Source organism: Molothrus aeneus, chromosome 1 (assembly GCF_037042795.1).
Source record: "Molothrus aeneus isolate 106 chromosome 1, BPBGC_Maene_1.0, whole genome shotgun sequence".
In the NCBI taxonomy this organism is placed as follows: domain Eukaryota; kingdom Metazoa; phylum Chordata; class Aves; order Passeriformes; family Icteridae; genus Molothrus; species Molothrus aeneus.
The window spans coordinates 16209478-16230080 of record NC_089646.1 but is presented as its reverse complement, the minus strand read 5'-3'; the positions used below and the strand labels follow the sequence as shown (position 1 = coordinate 16230080).

Below are 20603 nucleotides of genomic sequence, written 5' to 3'. Positions count from 1 at the left end.
TCATGCATATATGAAAACATCTGGAGGATGAGGCTCTATATGGGGAGTGCTTCTGCTTATTTGTGTGTTGGAAGTGTGGTAAGATAGGAGCGATATTCTGAAGTCCTTACAAGGTCCAGATGGATTTAATAGCTGGGGAGTGGTCTGAGGCATGTATGCATGCAGTCAGGATGAAGGAAAAATTAATTATTTGTAGTTTTGTGAATGAAAGGAACACCATCCCCCTGTACCTTCTCCTAGTTGTTAAGACAGTGGAAAGTTTCATTTACTCTGATCTGAAAGCAGGTGTTTTCACATCATGTGTTAACAGACTGGAAGAAGGAAGTAGTCTTCAACAGTCTAAGGGAAATTACTAATTTTAAAAGTTTAACATTTGTACTGTTTAATGTAAATAAGTGATTTTTTTGTGTGTCATTAGTAAGGTTAGTTTGGCCGCAGTTTCACCTCTGTGAAATGTAGTCAAAACAACCAAAATTATGTTAAATCCTGTGTACTGTATGTAGTTAACCAAAGCTGAGTAGATGTGGGCAGAAGGGTATTAATTTTTCTTTGATATACTGAATATTTCTGTCAGTATGAATTGAAGGTAGGTGTTAAAATATAGGTGAAATGCTGTAGTGTAATGAGCATTTGCATATTACTAATAGGCAAAAGACATAATAAAATATTTTACCATTTTCTGTATTGAATTACTCTGAAGGGCTGCTATTGCTATAGTATTCCCTTAGTTTTGCAATTAGAGACATACAGTGGAAAAAAGAAAAACATTACAAAAGTGCTAACATTTTTCATCTAAGCCTTTATAGGACTGAGAACTACTAATTTGCTATGATACTACTATAAATGCCTGTCTTGTTTTCTTTTTGCATTCTTCATGGAGGAAGGCAGAAGCTGAGTGGTTTTTAATTTTTGTAATTGCTGTGCATTATTTTAAAATTGGTGCTGCTCAGTTTGAAACTACTACAGGTGTTACTGCCTTCCTGTGATCTAGCTGAACCTAGCAAATCTCATTGAAACATCTCTAGTATTTATTTTCCTAAACTGAATTAAAGTCCCAAACAAACAATATCTTCTTCTCTCATACCTTAGAAAACAGAATAGGACATAAATTTAGAGTATTACTGCTGAACATAAAGCCGATTTAACTTGATCTCTCCCTCTCAACTCTGTGTTTGGAAAGAACTCCTATACATCTCTTGGTAATTTTAGCTCTGAAGAGAAACAGGAAGATTCAGTGTTGTAGCACACTGATTCAGTCATGACTGGTTCATGTTTTTGTGGTAAATGCAGAATGTCATTTAAATGTCATTTGAAGATTTAAGTGTATGCATTTAAAATATAAGCAGGAGTTGACTGAAAATTAATTAGTCAAAAATTATAGAACCACCTCCTATTAATATCCTTAGTATGTGTATAAAGGTATTTTTTGTAACAGCTTATTTCTGTAATATTCATGGCAGAATCTTCTGTAGAATTGTAATCCATGGGGAGAAATTCAATTAAGGTTTTGAAACGTGTTACGGGTAAGCCCTCCATACTGATACAGTGCAAACAAAGCATTTTTCAGAATTGCTTACTGCATGGTTTCTGTAGAAAGAGACTGTGTACAGAGACACTTGTTCTCTGGAGAGAGACTTCCAAGTTTACCTTGGACTGAACACCGTGGAGTAATTGCAAGTTTTTGTCACATTCCTGGTTTCCTAAGAGCACTTGTACATGCAGTGTATCAAAAAAATGCCTTAACTTTGTTCTTGCTTTCAGGTCCCTGTGCATGGGGGAATTGTCTCTGTATGCAAGTGTTCAAAACATAATGAACAGCTTCTCCCCCTCAGTGCATCTCTTATTTATAGGTCAGCTGCTATAGGCAAGTGTGGGGTTTGAAGAGATTAGGGGGTCTTATGAGACCAGCTCAAGTGTGAAGTTTCTTAACAGTAACAAATAGGGACTTAAAGCCAGCATTGTTTATGGGGAATAGAACTATGAAGGGCCTTGTAGATGTGGAAAAATGTTTCCATGAAAGAAAAAGGGAAATACAAAGATTTGAGGACTCTCATGCTTGAGGATGGAAGGCTGTTGTAGGTCTTTTAAAATGCATGAATGATGAGATACTGGTGTCCAGGAAAGAAAATAAAGAGGCCAGATAAGTAGGGTAGCTTTGGGAATAATGAGAGGGAGATACATAGCTATAAATAGATACAATTTAAAAGTAAAAATGCTAGATGCAACCCTTGTTATAAAAACGGTAGAGGGTGTTTCTGCTTCACTGTATGGAGCAGAATGACCCCCAGTAAGATTCACAGTAGAACTTGATGCAAACAAGGTTTGTTCACTTAAGCCACCTGTACTCAATTGTTTTTTACTGTGAAGAAAATACTGCGTGTTTCACTGCATTTATATTTAAGAGACTTTGAAACTTTGCTTCATACCATGGTCTTACTGAATTGCTTAAAATAACAACTGAAGAGTGTAAATGTACATAGCATAAAATCTGCTGAATTGTGTGCTGTTGTGCAGTGCAGGCTCTTTTAATGAAATTTGACTGTAGCTCGTGGTATTTAAATTCCAAAGTATAATTGAAGCATTGTGACTGTTTCTTTTGCACGTGAGTTGTTTTTTTTTTTAATTGGTCATTTGTCAGTGAGCACGGTTACTGACTAATATAGTTCTAAGATAAAAATCTTACTGCTATTAGAGGCTGAATGAAATATTTTAAATAATGAGTTCATATTTTTACTAAAGTGGTGGTGGGAGCTTCAGTCATTCTTTGTTGACTTGCTTTGTTTCCACTGGTTCCTGAAGGAGTTCAGAGTCCTCATAGCAAAGGGATACCAAACAGCCTTGAACTGAGAACTGTGTTAGGTTCCTGTGTTGGCAGCCCTGGCAGCAAATGGGAACTGCTGATTAAATTAGTATGACCATTGGCCAGGGAAACAAACAATGAGCAGGGTGTTAGGGCAACCACAAGAGAATGGAAGATGCTCGGGCAATGGGCTTTGTAGAGAGGAAATTGCAGGGTAGGTGGAAAGAGGCACGTCTGAGAGTAATGGAACATAGTGAAGGGTTCAGGGGGAAGCTGGAGTGGATTCCATCTATGTAGTTACTATTAACTGCTGTTAATGTTTAAGTAATTAGTCATTACTATGAAAACCATTTCTTCACTGTAACTATATGGTCAAAGCTGGGATGAGAAAACTCTGATCACAAAGGAGAGTGAGTTCTCCATGAAACTGCTTTGAATATCCCCTAACATCCAAGTGTAGATTTAGTGATTCACTTCACTGTTCCTTGAATGTTGGCTTTAAAGGAGGTATGGGTTGGGTGGTTTGTTTTTTAAGAATAATAGAATTGCTTCCAGGATCATTCACCTTTTAGAAGTTTTTCTTTGGATTAAAAAAAAAAAATGGAAGAGTAAGTTTCTGTTTTCTGATGTTTATAAAAGCTTTCTTTTAATTTTTATTAGTTCTATTGCCTTCAGACAGGGTTTTAATTTTAAGTTTGCTTTCAAATTTAGAACTTGTAGATAGAAAGTAGCTTTCCATTTACTCAGTGGATTTGACAATATTTCTGAGGTGAGTTTTTGTGGGATTAGTTGTATAAACAACTTATGTGTTACTCTGTCGTGAGGATCTCTAATAGAAAAGAAATTGAAAAATATGTGCTCATAGAATCACAGTAAAAGATCTGACTTGTGTTTATACTTTTTAAATCTAGAGGTTTAGAATGTTAATATTGAAAATTGGTTTTGAACAGTATCTGCAAAGCTTTTAACTAGCACAGAATGGAAGATAAGCCCCCCTAATTTTATATTATTGATGTTAGGTAAGAATTGTGATATTAATATGGTGGTATTAAATGCTAAGTCTTTATTCATGTGGGTGGATGGAGTCCTCTGTTTCTCTTAATGAAGTTCAAGTGTCTGGTGTAGGTTGCTAGAGTAAAGATGTATTAGTGTGAGACCTGATCTGAAATGGAGGCTACATCAAATGTTAATAAGCAGAGCTATTTGTTTGTTACCTGTTGACACAGCTGCTTCCCAACCTCTTGCTATTAGGACTTTAGGAATTTTCACTTACTGTTTTTACATTCTTTTATATGTGAGAGTGTAGAATTCTGATGTCTAAATAGCTCCTGTGAAGGTTTCCATTTATAGTTGTTCTGTTTAAGCAAATATATCTCGTAGTTTTAAGAATTCATTGGATTGTAAATGTATTATGTTCAAGTCAGTCTGCCTGCTAGACCTGGTAAGCTTTTGTACATAAGCAGATTTTATGCTTTGGAAAAGAGATAATCTTTTGGAAAAAAGATAACTGACAATATACAGGATTTGGTGAATTTGGTTGGTTTTGGTATGTGAGCTAATCAGAAGGGAATGATTTTTACTTAGCATCATGCTTTAATATATGCTTCTTCCCTCTGACTTTACAGAAATGGAATATACAGTTTACTAAACTTGTACTTTTGGGTTGCTTTTCTGAAGATGAAAAGAAGTAATGAAAACTTTTCATTTCTGATGAGCTGCCTGCTAGTAGGCCATAGTCAAGATACCAGTTTGTAAATTATGTAGCATTTTGCTCTGCATTCCCCAGTGGCCCCTGATTAGAGTTATTCCTTAACCATGTTTTGCGACATGGCTGCTTTCTAAGAGAAACACTGTTTATTAACAGTTTACATTTGTTTTCCTGGCCATTTCTACCTATTCATTGTAAAGTGTCCAGTAAGGCAAGTATCACTGAAGCTGTAGAGAACTTGGAAGAGAGTGCTCTGCCTCTGTTTTGGCTGAGAGGGGAGGTGATGCTGTAATAACTTCTCTGTGAGTAATAGTAATTTAATGGCACCCAACTTGCAATGATAACTGCATTTGTTTACAAAGTCAGGCTTTCATGCAATTTCATGGGCATTTTCAGGGAAAAACCTCTTGCTGTACAGAGAGATCATTCCCTATGTAGCTCTTCAGTAAGGATTCTTTCCCTTTTTCTCCCTACTTTCAAGCTTGTGAAGCAAGCTGTGTGTTCTAAGGCACAAATTGTACTTGCCTGCTAACTGGAAGTGACTGATGGAATACTGTTCAAGAATAATGACAGAGTAGGTCAGATTGGAAGGGGCCACAGGGGTCCAAACTCCCTGCTCAAGCAGGGTCATCCTAGAACACATGGCGCAGGATTGTGTCCAGGTGGTTCTTGAATCTCTTCAGTGAGGGAGACTCCACAACCGCCCTGGGCAACTGTCTCCAGTGCTCGGTCACTCGGGCAGTAAAGAAGTTCCTCATCATATTCAGGTGGAACTTCCTTCACCACAGTTTGTGCCCATTGCTTCTTGACCTGTTGTTTGACGCTGCTGAGAAGAGCTGGGTGCCATCCTCTGACACCCTCTGCTCAGATACTTGGAGACAGTGATGAGGGTTCCCCTTGGTATGTCCAGTTGGAACGTCTGTCCTTCAGGTCACTGGGAAGGGAGATAAATTTTTGAGCAGGTGACTGACTCTTTTTACCAGGTGCCTTAAGAGATGTCTGTTAAGCTTTTGTGGCCTTGGCTTACCTTTCCATGCATGCAGCAATGGTACATTGTGTTTGAAATTAATGAAAAATAAGGCCTAGAGACCTGTGATTAGGCCCTGTAGTACTTTGGAATAATCACCTGTTCCTTAATGTGACTGTTGTTACAAAAGGAGAGATGCAAAGGAACAGTCTGTCAAAGTTTCCGTTGCCATGTTAAAACATAACTTGTTTTGTTTCTACAGCGGAGGTATGATAAAAAATTATAATACCCTCCTTTTGTCATCACTCAAAAAGAGATGTAAAACAGCTTTCAAGTGCTTAATGACAAGGAAAAGGCAGCCAGAAATACAAACAGTGTGCTAAATGAGCTAAATTCCTTGTCTTTGAGGGGCAGCAGAAATCTTCAAGAGGTCTTTTTTTGGTCTAAACTATTATCATTACTTTTCTGATAACTGTCAATATAATTTCTGTGACCTGCTATATATATTAAGTAATGTCAGGCTTTCTGAAAGTACTTTTACGAAGCAGATTTATAGTTCCATCCCAGCTACAGAGATTAGTTCCTCTGTGATAGTTTCCCAGATTTCTTTAATATTGTGCTTTGTTATGTTTTCCAAAGCAACAGTCTACCTCAGTGTTTTTCTAGCTTTGTTTCTGAGTTTTTTGGAGCAGCAGAGTTATCAATTATCAATGTCTATCAGTAGCAAAAACAGGGAAAGGAAATTTTGGTCTGTCTTGCTCATCTCATTTTTATGTTTTAAACATACCTATTCACTCCCAAATGTGGGAAAAACCCACAATGAATGTTTTTTTTTATTAAGGTATATAATAAGTAATTCACATTTGTGCATAAATGCCACAATACAAGTTAGGTAATGTGCTCTACCTAATTTTTTTTCTGCTGTGTTTATTTCACATGATTATGTTCTTCTGGATGGTGGTGTGTTCATGCCAGCTGTGCCCCTTGAATAACATGGGGAGGAGTTTAGATCTCATCTAGTTAAGTTGTTTGAGTAGATTCCTCATTCAGACACCTGCTGCTGACAGATTAACACAGACTTCATTTTGAACACTGTTCATTTGAAAGAATGCTATTTCTGCTTACTTTAATACAAGAAATAATATGATCCTCTTCAAATTCAAGTAGTATAAAGTTCACCTCATACTGCCTAGACCTTGTCAATAATAATGATTGCAGTTTTTGTATAGTCCTTTTGAGAGTGTTTACTTAACTAGAGAAATAAAATTAGACACTTAGGCAATCAAACAATTGTAAAATAGATTTTGAGTTTGTAAACATAACTACAGCTTTTGTGAAGAGGATTATTTTTTATAGTAAGGTAGTTCCAGGAAAGACCAGTTGAATTTGATGTATTTAAGAATTACTTAGTGGGAAGAGGGATGAATTGTCTTGTCACCTATTGTGCTGTAGATGCTTGAAAGCCCTGTTGCACAATACCTTTGTTAAGCTGAGCTAAGCTTTGTTAAGTTGAGCTAGGCCAGCCTAAAATAAAGCTGTGAATCTGTTTTTTTTTAAAACCACACCACTATATATATTAATTCTTAGGTCAATCCTTGCTTGACATCTTTGTTTCCTCCCAGAGCTGTGGGACAGCATTCCTTTATTAGTGAAGAATTTCTATGTGACAGAAAGTAATAAAGTAATTTGACTTGCTTTTTTATTTTTTTTTTTAGTATTACTAGCATCTCTCAAAAACAATTCTCAGCTGAAAATTAAATAGGTATGAAATTAAAATTATGCTTGCTGCATATCTGTACCCAAATAAATACACATGGCATAGTATGTCCAGAACAGCAAATGTATTTTTTCTAAACCTAATAATTTCTCAAGTCACATAAAAGTGTAGTGACCAATTGCTGTTTTTAATACTAAATATTTTCAAGTTAGGTTTCTCATTTGTGGTGAAGAAATAACATGACCAGGAAAAAAAGAGTAATCTTTCTGAAAACAGAAGTATTCCAGAATTCTTCATAGGCAGATCAGTCAATATCTAAATTTTAGATGAAATAAGGCTTTCTCTGTTTTATTGACACATGGACATAGCTATAGTCTTAGAAGAAAAGAAAGTTCTCTTCAAATAGCAAATATTAGTAGCACTCAAGGAATTGAAGTATTGAAGTGGACGTTGGTTCTTCTATTGTGTTTGATGCATTTTAAGAATTTGAGATAATCTGACCTACAGTTACTATTTTTAAGACACATTTAAGAAGGTCAATATATGGTGCCTTTTTTTCCTTGCCTTGTTTTAATGTGGTTAGACATTGTTTCTGCCACAGCTTTCTGATTAAGGATATATAAGTGTGCTATGTGTGACAATCCTTTTTGCAGGATTGCAGTAATGTTTTGTAACAGAGACTCCCTTTTTTTAGTACTTCTACAACACCATGTACTTATTGAATTGCTGTCAATAGTGTATGCTCAGTTGAGATGGAGGAAACTTGAGATGGGATGAAGTTCACAAGTATTTGTCATTGTGTGGCACTACCTATGTGTATAAAAGCTTCTGGCTTCACCTTCCTTGTTCTAAGCCTAGTAATGGAAACATTCAGTGCAAGTTCATTTGTAAGCAATATTGCATTCACAGGGTCTTCTGTTTACACTTTCTTGTTCTCAAGACGCTATCCTCAAAACATCAAAAGAAATTTGACAGTTGCTAAACAACCTGGCCTTGTTTTTAGTTAACCTTATTTTTGCTCAGGGGATTTTGTTAGGGAGATTAAGTTGTCATATCTTAGTTAATTGTTTGGAGCTTCTGTGTGGGTGTGTTAATTTGGTGCTGGAGACACAGAGAAAAAGGGGAAATAGTCTCAGAGCTGTGTTTGGGCAACTGCTTTTTTTTTTCCTTATAAGCAGAAATTGTTTGGCATGACCCCTGATTTTAATCAAACTACAGTTTGTGATGACTGGGTTATGGTGTTTCAGTCTTTCACAGTCCTACTCTGCTGTTTGTAATCTAAAAATACTGAAATATACAGTTTTTATGAAGTGTCTGCATTTGAGTAACTCCCATCTGAGGTGTATGTTGATAAATATCAGTGGTTCTTCCAATATTTTATGTTCTTTAAGAAGCTCCTTGAATGAAAAGTAAAATTTATGATGCTTGCCCCCCTCCCCCTCCTGCAATGTTAAAGGAATTGTTATTCACTTCAGTATCCCTTGAGCCTAATTTTCATGAAGCATTTGAGTATGTGCCTGTTGCCCCAGATGACTAATGTATTTTTTTAAAATGTCTTGTCTAGTTTTTCTTGGCTTTTGAAGGGAAAAAACTTCTAAATTTGGAACTGTCTACTGACAATTAATGTGAATCAGAAATAGAGTCTCAGTCTTGTGCTTAATTTTAGTTGATGAGTTTTGTGGAAATGTTGCTGGAGGTAGGAGAGTGTGTTGTGGTGCTGTTAGACTTCCATCACTGAGCTTGACTCTCAGTGCTGTATTACAGTGTGTTCATGGGAGGCTCATTTGGGTTTTGTGGTGTTGCTGAGGAGCTCTTTGAAGGGGGAAGTTCAGTCCATTGTCCATTTGCTGAGCTGATCCATATGGAGTTCAGATAACATGGTTATTAGTTTGTGGTAAGGATCCTAGCAGTCAGTTTAACACATCTGTTTTTGCATGTCGTAATAATTAAAAAGTCTCTATATGAAGCTGTTAGTTGAGGTTGGAAGAACCTCTCTTGGACAGTCTCTGACACTGTATTAGAGATGTAAATGTTTTGGGAGCCACAGTCCAGAAGGAAGGCAGAGTTTGGCTTTATTCTCAACCTGCCTCCTTTCTTTTTAGAGCAATGTCCCACTCCTTGTACAAATACAGTCATGTTAACTAATGTTGCAGTTCAAACTTCAAACTGGCATAAGTGATATCGAACAAGGATTTTGGTTTTTTATTAAACATACTGAAATCTTCTGGTGTCGTGAGCCAGAGAGTTAGGAATATGACTGTTGCTGAAATTCATGGTACTCACTCACATTTTCCATGGGTGAAGCTGCTTAAGCTGCTTTTTTCAAGTTGATTCATCTCAAATGAAGTGAGTGTCTTAGTAGATCTTCAGGAGTGTTGAGGATGCTGCTAGCATTTTTTATTTTATTAGGTGACCTGAACCTAAAGTTCCCTATAGGGAGGAAATCACAATCGTTAATCTGAAGAACTTGTCTACCCATAGTTTTTAATTCCTCATAAATCCACTTTGTACATTATAATTCTAGGAACATTTGAGTCTTACCAGAAATGTTTAGAAGCTGGTTGGAAATTGCCTTAATTATTGAGAAACAGGCAAATTCTTTCAAATGATGCTGTTTACTCCACTTTAGAGTAAAGAATAAACATCTTTATGGGTGATGGTAAAATTATTTGTCCAGTCTTTGTTTATTGTTATTTCAATAGTTGAGATATAAAGGAAACTAAAATCTACTGATTTTCTTTGAAGAAGAAAATTGGTAGGAATTATCTCTGGAGTATGCTGAAAATCCATTTTTCATCCCTTAGGCTTTTTTCAGCTCTATAATTTGTGACATTTGAGTGTTGGATCATACAGAAACTCACTGCATTCAGTGGACCTTGTTAGTGAACCTGATAATTTTCAAAGTTGAGTCTTAAGTTGAAAAGTGATTTCTCATTGCTACTGGGAGATGGACGGGGAGGAGAAAGAAAACAACCCCAAAATTATTTAATTATTAACCTGTAGCTGTAAGGAGGAAAGTAGCAAATGATAGGATGGTTGGATAAAAAGAAGTTTATCTGCTCTTTCAGTGAGGAGAACCCAAGCTGTGTTACTCATTTAGGCTGAAGTACAACCCTAGGAAAACAGTTAGCTGCTAGAGTCGTAAATCCCTGAATTGTTACTTGAAAACTGAAAGTTTGAATTTAGTTTAAGGCATTTTATTAAACTTTTGCTTTAATTTTTGGTGGGCCAGCATAACTTGGTGTTCTTTCTAGAACAGTTTGGTCTGTCTGCCCTAAAATTAAGCTTCAATTTCTGAAATAAATTGAGTATAGCTAAGTAAAAATAGAAAAGTAAGCAGAAAATAGCAAAATAAAATTTACTGTACGTTACGCAATATGTAAGATTTAACTTTATCTTTTTCATTTTAATAATCAGTAATGCCTTTGCATTTGCTGAGCGTTTCATTAGTAAAATGACTCCTTGACTTTCATTAGTTTACTGCTCCTCACTTTTCCTTTTCAAGGTGTCACTTTCTTACTACCGTTTTAGAAGGAAAATTCTATTATGAATAAAACTATATGTTTACAATATCACTTTCATCCACATTTGGTCATTTGTGCTATTCCATGTATGTCTGACTCCTGGTCTGTTTATAGCAATGATTTTGGCTGATGTCTGTGAAATTCTGTGTGAGTGGTAACTTGGAGAAAAAGGGAACTTCTTTACATTGGAATGCTTACCCTGTGAGTCGGATATTGCAAAACAGTACAGACTTTGCTGTGCTGGATTGGCACTGTGGCAGGAGAGAGGGGTAGGGAAAGAAATAAGGCTTTGTAAGTTTTTTTGCTCAATAGAGCTACTTCTTGACTGGTATAAAACATTTCTTGGGGGGGCATAATGAGTATGTAGTTGGGCAGTACCATGATCAGGCTAGATTTTCTTTCTTTGGCAAAGCATTGCGCATTCAACTTAGTAGGTTATGAATTTCTGGAAAATGTTACTGCACAGTTGGTGTATTCTCTGAGGCCACTGCTCTGCTAGGAAAATTGCAAGTTTTTATGCTTTTGGTTGCGTGTGGAAGGCAGCCATGTTTATTTCAATACACTAGGTCACATAAAAATGCAGTGAAGAAAAATTGTTCTCTTATTACTTTTACATTTGGCAAATCAAAATGACCATGATAGGCTGTTCTGTTAGTGCTGGCATGTTGGGTATTGTGTTCCTATTGTGTTGTTTTATTTTCTCCCATATGCAGTACTTTAGAAAGTTTTCTGCACAAAGATTTGCATTGAAGTAACAAAGCCAGTTAAAATACACTTTAGACATTTTAGTTTAGACTTGTCCTAGATAAATTTCTATAATTTTTACCGTTTGAGGAAGTCTTAGTTATCCCCATATAATATCACCACCATAAACTAATCTTGCTGTTAAGTTTTCTCTGTTAACAACTAATTGGTATCTGTTACTTGCTAGTATTTGTTCTTTTGAGGAAGTTCAGATTCTGATATTGTCTGTAGTTTAATGAATTTGATTGCATGTTAGCTGAGAGGTGGAACATGGAGTCATAGAAAGTATGGATAGACTTGTCACAAAGGTAATGACCTTCCTTGACCTTTCTTTTCTGCTGCCTAGTGTTTCTTTCCACATGCCCAGTATGTGGGCACAGAAACAGTGACTCTCCTAAAGCCCTTCCTGATTCCCAGTTCCCTCTAGAGGGGCTGGAGGAGCAGACCATCTCCGAGTTCCAGCTGGTGAGCACCTGTAAACTTCGTTTATTTTATATCTACACTGACACTTTTCAGTATGGACAAAATGAGAGTTAGGATATTAACAAGGTATTTTTGTGGCTAAAAAGAAAACATAAATCCTCTATCAGCAGTGAACTGTGTAAAGTTAACTGTCATGTGGTACAACAGTATGTATACTGCAACTCTAATGTGTCTCTGTTCCCACTTGTGCATTTCAGTAGAAGATTTTATGATTCTGATACTGTGTGATGTTATGAACCAAAAAAGAGTTAATTAGGCTAAGATACTTGGATGCCAGAGGATGGTGGGTAATGCACAGTCATATATTAGATTATTCTAATCAAATGGCAAGAAAATTTATTTTAGGTGGTTTCAGGTGGAAGTTGTAATTGCCAGTGTAAGTTCACAGGTTTTGGAAAGGGAGTTTTGGTTGGATCTTGAAGATGGTAGGGGAGAAGGGAGGGAAACCTGGTGCTTTATTAGAGCAGTCTGATCTTTAGTTAACTCAAAATTTGAACTTCTTATACTTTCAGAATTGAAGTGATGTTAATGGAGATGCTCATTAACTTGATAATTGCTAGAAAAAGTTGACTGTATTGGAAAATGGAGTATTCTTATTTCAGCCTATGTTAAATCTGTTTTTCAAGTCCAGGATAGTTTTGAGCCTTTGTTGCAGTTCAAAGTGTCTTGGATTCAGCAGTTGGGATACGGAAACAACTTACACTAGGACTCATTTTAATGTTTTTGTAACAGAATCTCAAATCTGTAGTAGGCATTAAGTCAATTTTGAATTGGTTCCCAGACCCTTGCTCTTTGTGCTTTCTGGTGATTTTCATGCATTAGTAAGAAAGATGTGATTTTTGTTGGAAAGGTTAGGAGATAGCTGTGATATTTTAGCCTTGATTCTGACCTGCCCTATGACTTGTTAATCACTAGGGAAGACTTGCTCACACAGTTGCACCACTACAGTTTTATATAACTGTAGGGCTGATGCCCTTGTTGGCCATCTTCCAGTTAGGAGTAGCTCTTTCCAGCTTCAACTGCTTTCAAAATAATGATTAAACTGAGGAAACTCACTGTAATTGTGCAGTAAACATTTCCATGGGGAGTTCTGAAACCGAATTGGAGTATTTATAACATAATATAAATTTCCTTATGGTGCATCAAAGATATATATCAGCAATTGCTAAATCTGAAAATATGCTAATAAGGAGTGCAAAACCAAGTCTTTGTTCCTCTTTCCTGAGGAAAGTGTAGCTAGTAAGGAAGGTCTAACTGTAAGAGGAGAAGGTGAGAAGTTGCCATGAGGAGCTGTCTCAAGGGACAGTAGTATGCTCTCTCCCTTATCAGGCCTGTTTCTGGGGTCTGGACTAGTCTTGGTGATCCTGTTCTCAGGATCTCCTTTGCCAGGCATGCAGCTGGGAGATACAGAGCTGGTGGCAAGTCACAGCCACCTTGGAATTGCTTGGGGTTAGGCTTTGCAAATTATCATTCAAGTGAGGGGAACCCCCCTGTTTTTAGAAGTAGACCTCTGCTTGTGGGTTGCTTTCTGGCCTTTTAAACATCCTCAACAACTTTCCCAGACAACTTGAGCTGGCACTGCTTGCTTGTCTGGATTGTCAGATTCCTAGGTGACAGCTGTGCATGGATTTAACCACATACTAAAACCTTGCTGCCTCAGTATAAAAAGGTAATTTGGTAATATGGTTGTCATGTGTACATACAGTGTTTAAGCCCTTGACTTGTTTGAAGTGCCTAAAATTCTTGTTCCCCAGAGTATCATCCACTTTGGTCTTGTAAGCTTTCCAACAGTAAGCAGCAGTTCAGCAGTCCTTTTGTATGCTCATTCCTGAAGTTTGGGTACAGATCCAAACATAAAGTGTTATTATGTGTAAAACAGAATGGAGGTCTGGGTGGTGAACCCACACCTGTAATTACCCTGCACCATCAGCATGCATTTATGGCCCGCTCTGTAAAGGCGTCGCTGGTCCTAGTCACGTGAGGCAGTCAGCATTGCTGGAGCACCCATGATTTCTTATGCCGCTGAGGTAGGACAGGGCTCCTGATGGATGGAGCATGTGGGTGGACAGTCTGGGAGGACTGCAGCTCAGAGAGGCCCAGGGGCCCCTCTTGAGGAAACTGCTGCCTGGCAGCGTTTGCCTATCGGGGCCAGCTGGAGGTGGGTGTGACTTGCTGCAGCTGCGCTGATACTCCTGCAGAGCCCTTGGTGACTCGGTACTGGGGCTGGGCACTGCGTGACATGGGGGCATGCTGCTGAGCTGATACACCATGTGGGGTTCAAGTCTGCACAGTGAATTTGAGGGGTTTGTTTATGGGCTGGATAGAATTGGCTTCACAATATTTTATTGATATAATAGGTATGTTGTTGGCTCTTTCTCATGTTTGGGAAATGCCTGTTAGATTTAGGTGTAAATACACCTGGCAGTGTATTTAGGCCACTACAGAATCTAAAAATCACCATGTATGTCTTGAGCATGCTGAACAAAGTGTAGTGATACTGCAGCTGTGGTACAGGATTAATTAATTAATTTACAGGTAAATTAAATGCATTGGTGCTTTCTAATGTTTTGAAAGGACTGTTCAAACAAAGCCGTCTGGTAAATTTTCATCTAATTTTTTTCCTTGAAAAAGGGAGATGATTTTACCTCTTAGCAGAAATTAATTAAAATATGTCTGTGTTGAACAACCTACAAAAATACATTAAAAAGTTTTAATGATTTTTACCTCAGTAGAATGATACAGTAAATAAATACTAAAAGAATTGCTAAACAGTTATTTCCCTACATGATCAGTGTCTTAAAAAAATTGAGAATGTTGGTGTAGCTGTGGAGCACAGCCTCGTAATTATGATATACTACTTATATCTTGGGGGGGGAAATCAAATGCATCTATACATGGGGTTTTGTTGTTGTTGTTAGGCATGTGCATCACAAGTGTGTCATGGTTGTTAGTATTGCTTTGACAAGCCTAACTTGCCCCCATGCCAAGTCATTCTGCCTGGCTCTGAGCATGCAAGATACTTTTGGTGTAGGATTATGGTCTAGCTTTTGAAAAACTGTATTTGAGTATGAGACTTACTTTATTATCCTTACTTGTTTCCCTTTATATCTTTACAGAGAATAACATACAGTTTTAGCCAACATAGTGTAGGGAAAGGTTTTGAGGTAGTGCTGGTTCAGGTTGCAGTAACTCATGTTTGTGCAAATTGACCTTTAACCTTTATAGAATACTAAACAGTTTGGTGGTGGTCTACCTCTTTTTGCTTTTTTGTGGTGGACTGTCTTTCTAACCTGCAGGGTTAAAGGTGGGGAGAAAGAAGTTTGAAATTGCAATTTTGTCACTGCTTGTGTAGTTAGAAGGCTCAGAAGACAAAATTTGCATTATAATGGCTCTCATTTTGCACCATACTGTGTCATTTACTCGTGTTCTGTGTGTGTAGCTCAGAAGACTTTGAAACAATTATTTTTTTATGACTCCGTTCACTCCTACCTATCAGTCCTTTACTGTTCTTTACTGTAATTGCCCATAAGATAAAGTCTTTGCCATTTTCAGATCACTTTGACTTCTTATTTACTATGAATACTAGATTGCTATACAACTTGTGAAGCTAGTGTTACTTCATGTAGTACCCCTGGGTATTGAGAAATTTCTCAGTAGGGAAAGGGAAAGTAAAAGCTGGGAGAATGTTATATTTGCAATATCTTGGTTTTTTCCTGAAATGTGTAAGAAAATTACTTAGTTTGGTGCGATTTATGTGAACATTTGGAACTTTAGAAAAATCCCATCTAGAATAATGGAAAAGTTTTTACTTGCTTAGAAATTTTAGAGAAATGGGAAGCCTTAAGAGCAGGAAATTCAAAAGAAGGTTGCAGTGTGAAATGGGCATTCTTGTTTAATTGTAGATGGAACTTTTCAGGTGACTTGAGCTTAGGCACAAACACAGATCTAAAAGATGATGAGAATTATCTCCTTTCTTGTTTCAGGTGTTCAAGTGTTTTCACATTGAGGAAAACCATGTTGCCTTGAAGAGTAGTTGGTAGGGAGGCCAGAAGCAGGTGGCCATTTGGGAAGTGCTGCTTTTGGTGTTCTAGATGCCAGTACCTTTATTGCAGAGAGTGAGGTGCAGGAAAATTTAGTCTGCTCAGTATGCGTAAACAGAAATAGTTGTCTAGAACTAATAACAAGTAGTCTCAAAAGAAAACAACAGTTTTAAGAAAACAGCATTGCTTCAGTAAACTTAAAACCTGATTTTATGCATCTAACCATGTAGGCTGTTGATAAGCTATTTAAATTTTCTGATCTAATGTTGAGGAGAAAATGTCTGTTAATTTCTGAATTGGCATGTTAGGACTCTTAAAAGCATCAAAATTATAAAGGCTGTTTGTTTGCTAGTAATGAAATAAAGTTTGAGAGTTTGTCGATTCACTGGTCTTACTGGATTACTCTCAATTATAAAATCAAAGTAAGTTTTATGCTGTGTGAAAAAGAAATGTGCATGTGGTCTCTTGAAATACTTCTGCATCTGAACTGTGGTTCACCTGGCTGTGATCCAGATTTTGGACAACTTTCCTTTTCCCTTTCCCTTTTCTTTGCCCTTCCACCTCCTTAGAATGCAGATGGTTGATTACTTTGAAATCATACATGGTGAATAGTCTTTCTCTTTTCTTTCAGGGACCAGTTACTCTCCACAAGAAAATTCACACAACCACAGTGCTCTTCATAGTTCAAATTCCCATTCTTCTAATCCCAGCAATAATCCAAGCAAAACTTCTGATGCAGTGAGTATTTGTGATTGATTTTTATCAATGTGTTGCCCTGTTCATACACACCATATTTTCATAATTTTGTCTAAGACAGGCAGCATATACATTGTGCTTGAGTTTTCCAACATCAGTCTTTATTTTATAAACACTCTGTAAACCCAACCTGCAGTTGTTATATGTTTTAAAACTATTCTAATTGGTAATCATTAGAGCTTTGAGTTACCTGTTGTTCATTTTAAAATATTAGATTATTTTAATGACATAGAAACAGAAATATTTTCCATGAACTTTGTGGTAAATCTAGCGTAGACAGTGTGATTTTACTTACTTGAAATGCATTACATATTGTGAATTTTAGTCACTTCAGTATCAAAGTTTTAGTAGTTGCAGTGGTGTTTTTAAAAAATTGCCCAAAATTAAAATTGGTACGTTTGTGATCAGTGGAAAAATTTTGGAAAGATAATAATTCTGAGGATGTTGTAAGGTGAAGGAAACTAACGTTATCAGTATTGACCTTCCTGTATACCACTAAATGTACTACTAGATTTTGTTAAGGGATTTGATGGGAATAAAGGAAACCATTGCAGAATGCAGCAGGAGGATACTGGTCCTGTGTTCAAGCTGTCATTTAGAGGTGGTGGAAAGCAGTGATATGGGTACATAGAAGGTGCCATGTAGTTTTAAAAACAATGAAAGATATTAAATTTGTATATCCAAACTCTCAAGTAGACTTTTGTCCAACACTGTTTTCTTTTAAAGGCTTATGATTCTGCGGATGATTGGTCTGAGCACATCAGCTCTTCAGGCAAAAAATACTACTACAACTGCCGGACAGAAGTTTCACAGTGGGAAAAACCAAAAGAGTGGCTGGAAAGGTATATGTTTGTATTTGTTTTAATTGTATAAAGAACAAATATTCTTAAGCACATTTCAGAGCACTTGAGCTTATCTAATAGATTACTGCTATAAAAGATTGTGCTCTAAGTCTGCTGTGTTCCTACCCTTACCCTTACCTCTAGCACCTCTTTTATCCCTTGACAATCCAGAGCCTGAGAGGGAAGTATGGTTGGTGTGGAGATGATTTGTTGGTGGGGGAGTTTTTTTGTTTGGTTGGTTGGTTTGGTTTTTGTTTTGTTCTGGGGTTTATTTGTTTTCGTTGGATTTTTGTTTTAGTTTTCTGGTTGAGTGTTGTTTTAAATGTTTTGTTTCAGGGTGGGTTTTTTGGGTGGATTTTATTTTGGACAAGATTCGTGAGCTGAGCTGGTATATTGTGGGCTTCAGCAAGCACGCATGTAAGGAAGCAGTGGCTGGGGTTTGCTAACCCCACCTGTAGCAGCAAGCACTTAACAGTTTAATTCATCTCATGTAATTTATAGAAACTGGTTTATTATTAGATAATATACGTTTTTACCTAACTTTTGTTTTCTTTTCTTCAGAGAGCAGAGACAAAAAGAAGCAAGCAAAATGTCAGTTAACAGTTTTCCAAAAGATAGGGATTACAGAAGAGAGGTGATGCAGGCGACAGCTGCCAGTGGGTTTGCCAGTGGAAGTATGTGGTTTTTTTACAGCAATATATTCTTGCCTTGCTTGCATTACTGTTTTCTTTTCCAAACTTCAAAAACTATAAAATATCCTTTTCCTTAGCTCTTTTTCTCACCTTTTCATATATAAAAGCCAAGTGGGTAGCACAGTTAACTCTCACAAATGTGGTTTCTTTTAATAACTTTACTAGTGCAACATTTGCTTAATGCTTTTCATGGTTCTCCTCCTTTTTGTGGCTTTTACTGTCGAGTTTAATTATCTTCATGGGTAGTTACTTAACTTGCATCATCTGTAATTTAGTTGGACTGTTGTGATCATTGAGACCTGCTAATGTCATATTCTGACCTTAAAAATAAAGATTTCACATCTAAAAATAACCTAATTAAATGGATTTTGATATCAGGGTTTTCAGAGGCATGTGTGTGTTATTGAGAGCACACCTCACCAGTACTCTTAGCAAAATCTTCCCTGGACTGTAAATTTATGTAACTTGGAGATTTTTATCCTGATACCTAGCTTTAATCTTTGTCAGTTTTCTTCTGGAAAATAGTTGTACTGTAAGATCCTGTCTGTATCCTGATGTAGTTTGGATAAATTTGTAGCATAGTTCTCAGGGTAGTTTAAAAGCAGAAGCCAAAGCATTATTCTTCACCCACGCTCTTGGGATTTGACAAGGTGATGTATAAAGGGGTATTTTTCTGTGTAAACTGAAAATTACTGTGTATGCTAAAATATACTGGATGCTGCAAAAAGATAGCAGTCATGCATAATGTAGTGAGTATTTGTTTTGTGACAGGTGAAAATGTAAGAATCTATAGAAGAATTACTCTCTGTTTACTTGGTATGTTCTCTGAGTAGCATATTTTAGTCTATGATCATGTGACCAGTGCAGATGAGTCATTCATTTAATATATATAAATGCCTTGAATTAACTGTAAGTAAGCTTGTTGTAGTAGTACTCAAGTGACACGGAGAGGAATTCTTTGAAGGCGTGGAATGTGAAACTATTAAATGATACTTGATGTTCAGGGATTTTAATGAACAAAAGAAAAATGGCATAAATTATCTCTTCACACTAAATACAAGATGGAAATAATAGATCTTGATTTAGATCTTTTTAGGAGACTTCAAAAGTTAACTTGACTGTAACACTCATTATAAAGCAGCCTTTCATCAAAATACAGTGCTTAACTGGAGCTCTAAATCAAGCAAAGGTCAGAGAAAATGCATTTTGTCAGTGAGTAGAATTAAATTTTGCCTTTTTTGATGCTGATCTACTTGAAGCTTTTTTTAATCATAAGAAGTTCAATCAGCTCTAGTTGTTGGTGTGCAGCTGTATTAATCAGTTACTGCAATCTTAGACGCGTTTCTAATTTAATCCTTTGTTTTTGTTTTATTGCAATGTTACTTGGGGAATCCTGAAAAAAAGTGGAAGACAAGCATTCCAGTGACACCAGCAGTATGCTCCCACAGAATATTTTATCTCAAACGAGCAGGCACAATGACAGAGACTACAGACTGCCAAGAGCAGAGACTCACAGTAGTTCTACTCCAGTACAGCATCCCATCAAAACAGTGGTTCATCCAACTGCTACCCCAAGCACTGTTCCTCCTAGTCCATTTTCTCTACAATCTGATCACCAGCCAAAGAAATCCTTTGATGCTAATGGAGCATCTACTTTATCAAAACTGTCTACATCCGCATCTTCCATCCCTGCACAGAAAACAGAGAGAAAAGGTATGTGTAATGAAATTCCCTCTAGTATTCAAGACAATGCGTTGCATTACATTGCTTGTTCAAAGTATGTTAGTACTAGAATTTAAAGATTTTTTTCCTTTTTGGTTGTGTGTGCTTTTAGAACCTGATTGCTGTTTTGATATGTTTACTTACCCCCAAACCCAATTTGCTGTGCCTTGTAGAACTTCAAATTGACACTATGATATTTACTATTTATGGCCTTATTCTGCAAATTAACATTTCAAATGTATTTTTGTAGAGCATATTTTAATTCTTGTTTTCTCTCTTGTTGTTTTGGATCTTTGCCATTTATTTGAGTTGTCATGTAGTTACACAATTTGAAAGTCATTTTGGACCATTATGTTTTATGAATTGCTGTTATTGTTTGGAATGCCAGTGTCAAACCTTTCAATCAACACAAGCACAGTTCTTACAGAAAGCGAGAGTTTTCTACATTTTCCTAAGAGCTAATCTCTTTTGATCTGCATCTTGAGAAATATTGGATCTTCAATTCTAAATCTGATAGTATGTGTTTCTTTTACCTGATAATACCTGGTAGATCCAGTTACAGTCGAGCAAAGATCAGGACTTCACTGTGCGCTGTTTATGACCTCTCA

At 36.8% G+C, this 20603-nt stretch overlaps 1 protein-coding gene across 2 annotated transcripts in view; it reads left to right on the top strand.

The window, feature by feature from the left end:
• Nucleotides 1-20603, top strand: part of WAC (WW domain containing adaptor with coiled-coil) — a 55392-nt gene that overhangs the window by 3204 nt on the left and 31585 nt on the right. For both annotated transcript variants that reach the window (XM_066551922.1, XM_066551913.1), the window contains exons 4-7: nt 16615-16721; nt 17466-17581; nt 18143-18255; nt 19678-19986. In XM_066551922.1, coding sequence (XP_066408019.1) covers nt 16615-16721; nt 17466-17581; nt 18143-18255; nt 19678-19986 — 645 coding nt within the window. The remainder of the gene's footprint in view (nt 1-16614; nt 16722-17465; nt 17582-18142; nt 18256-19677; nt 19987-20603) is intronic.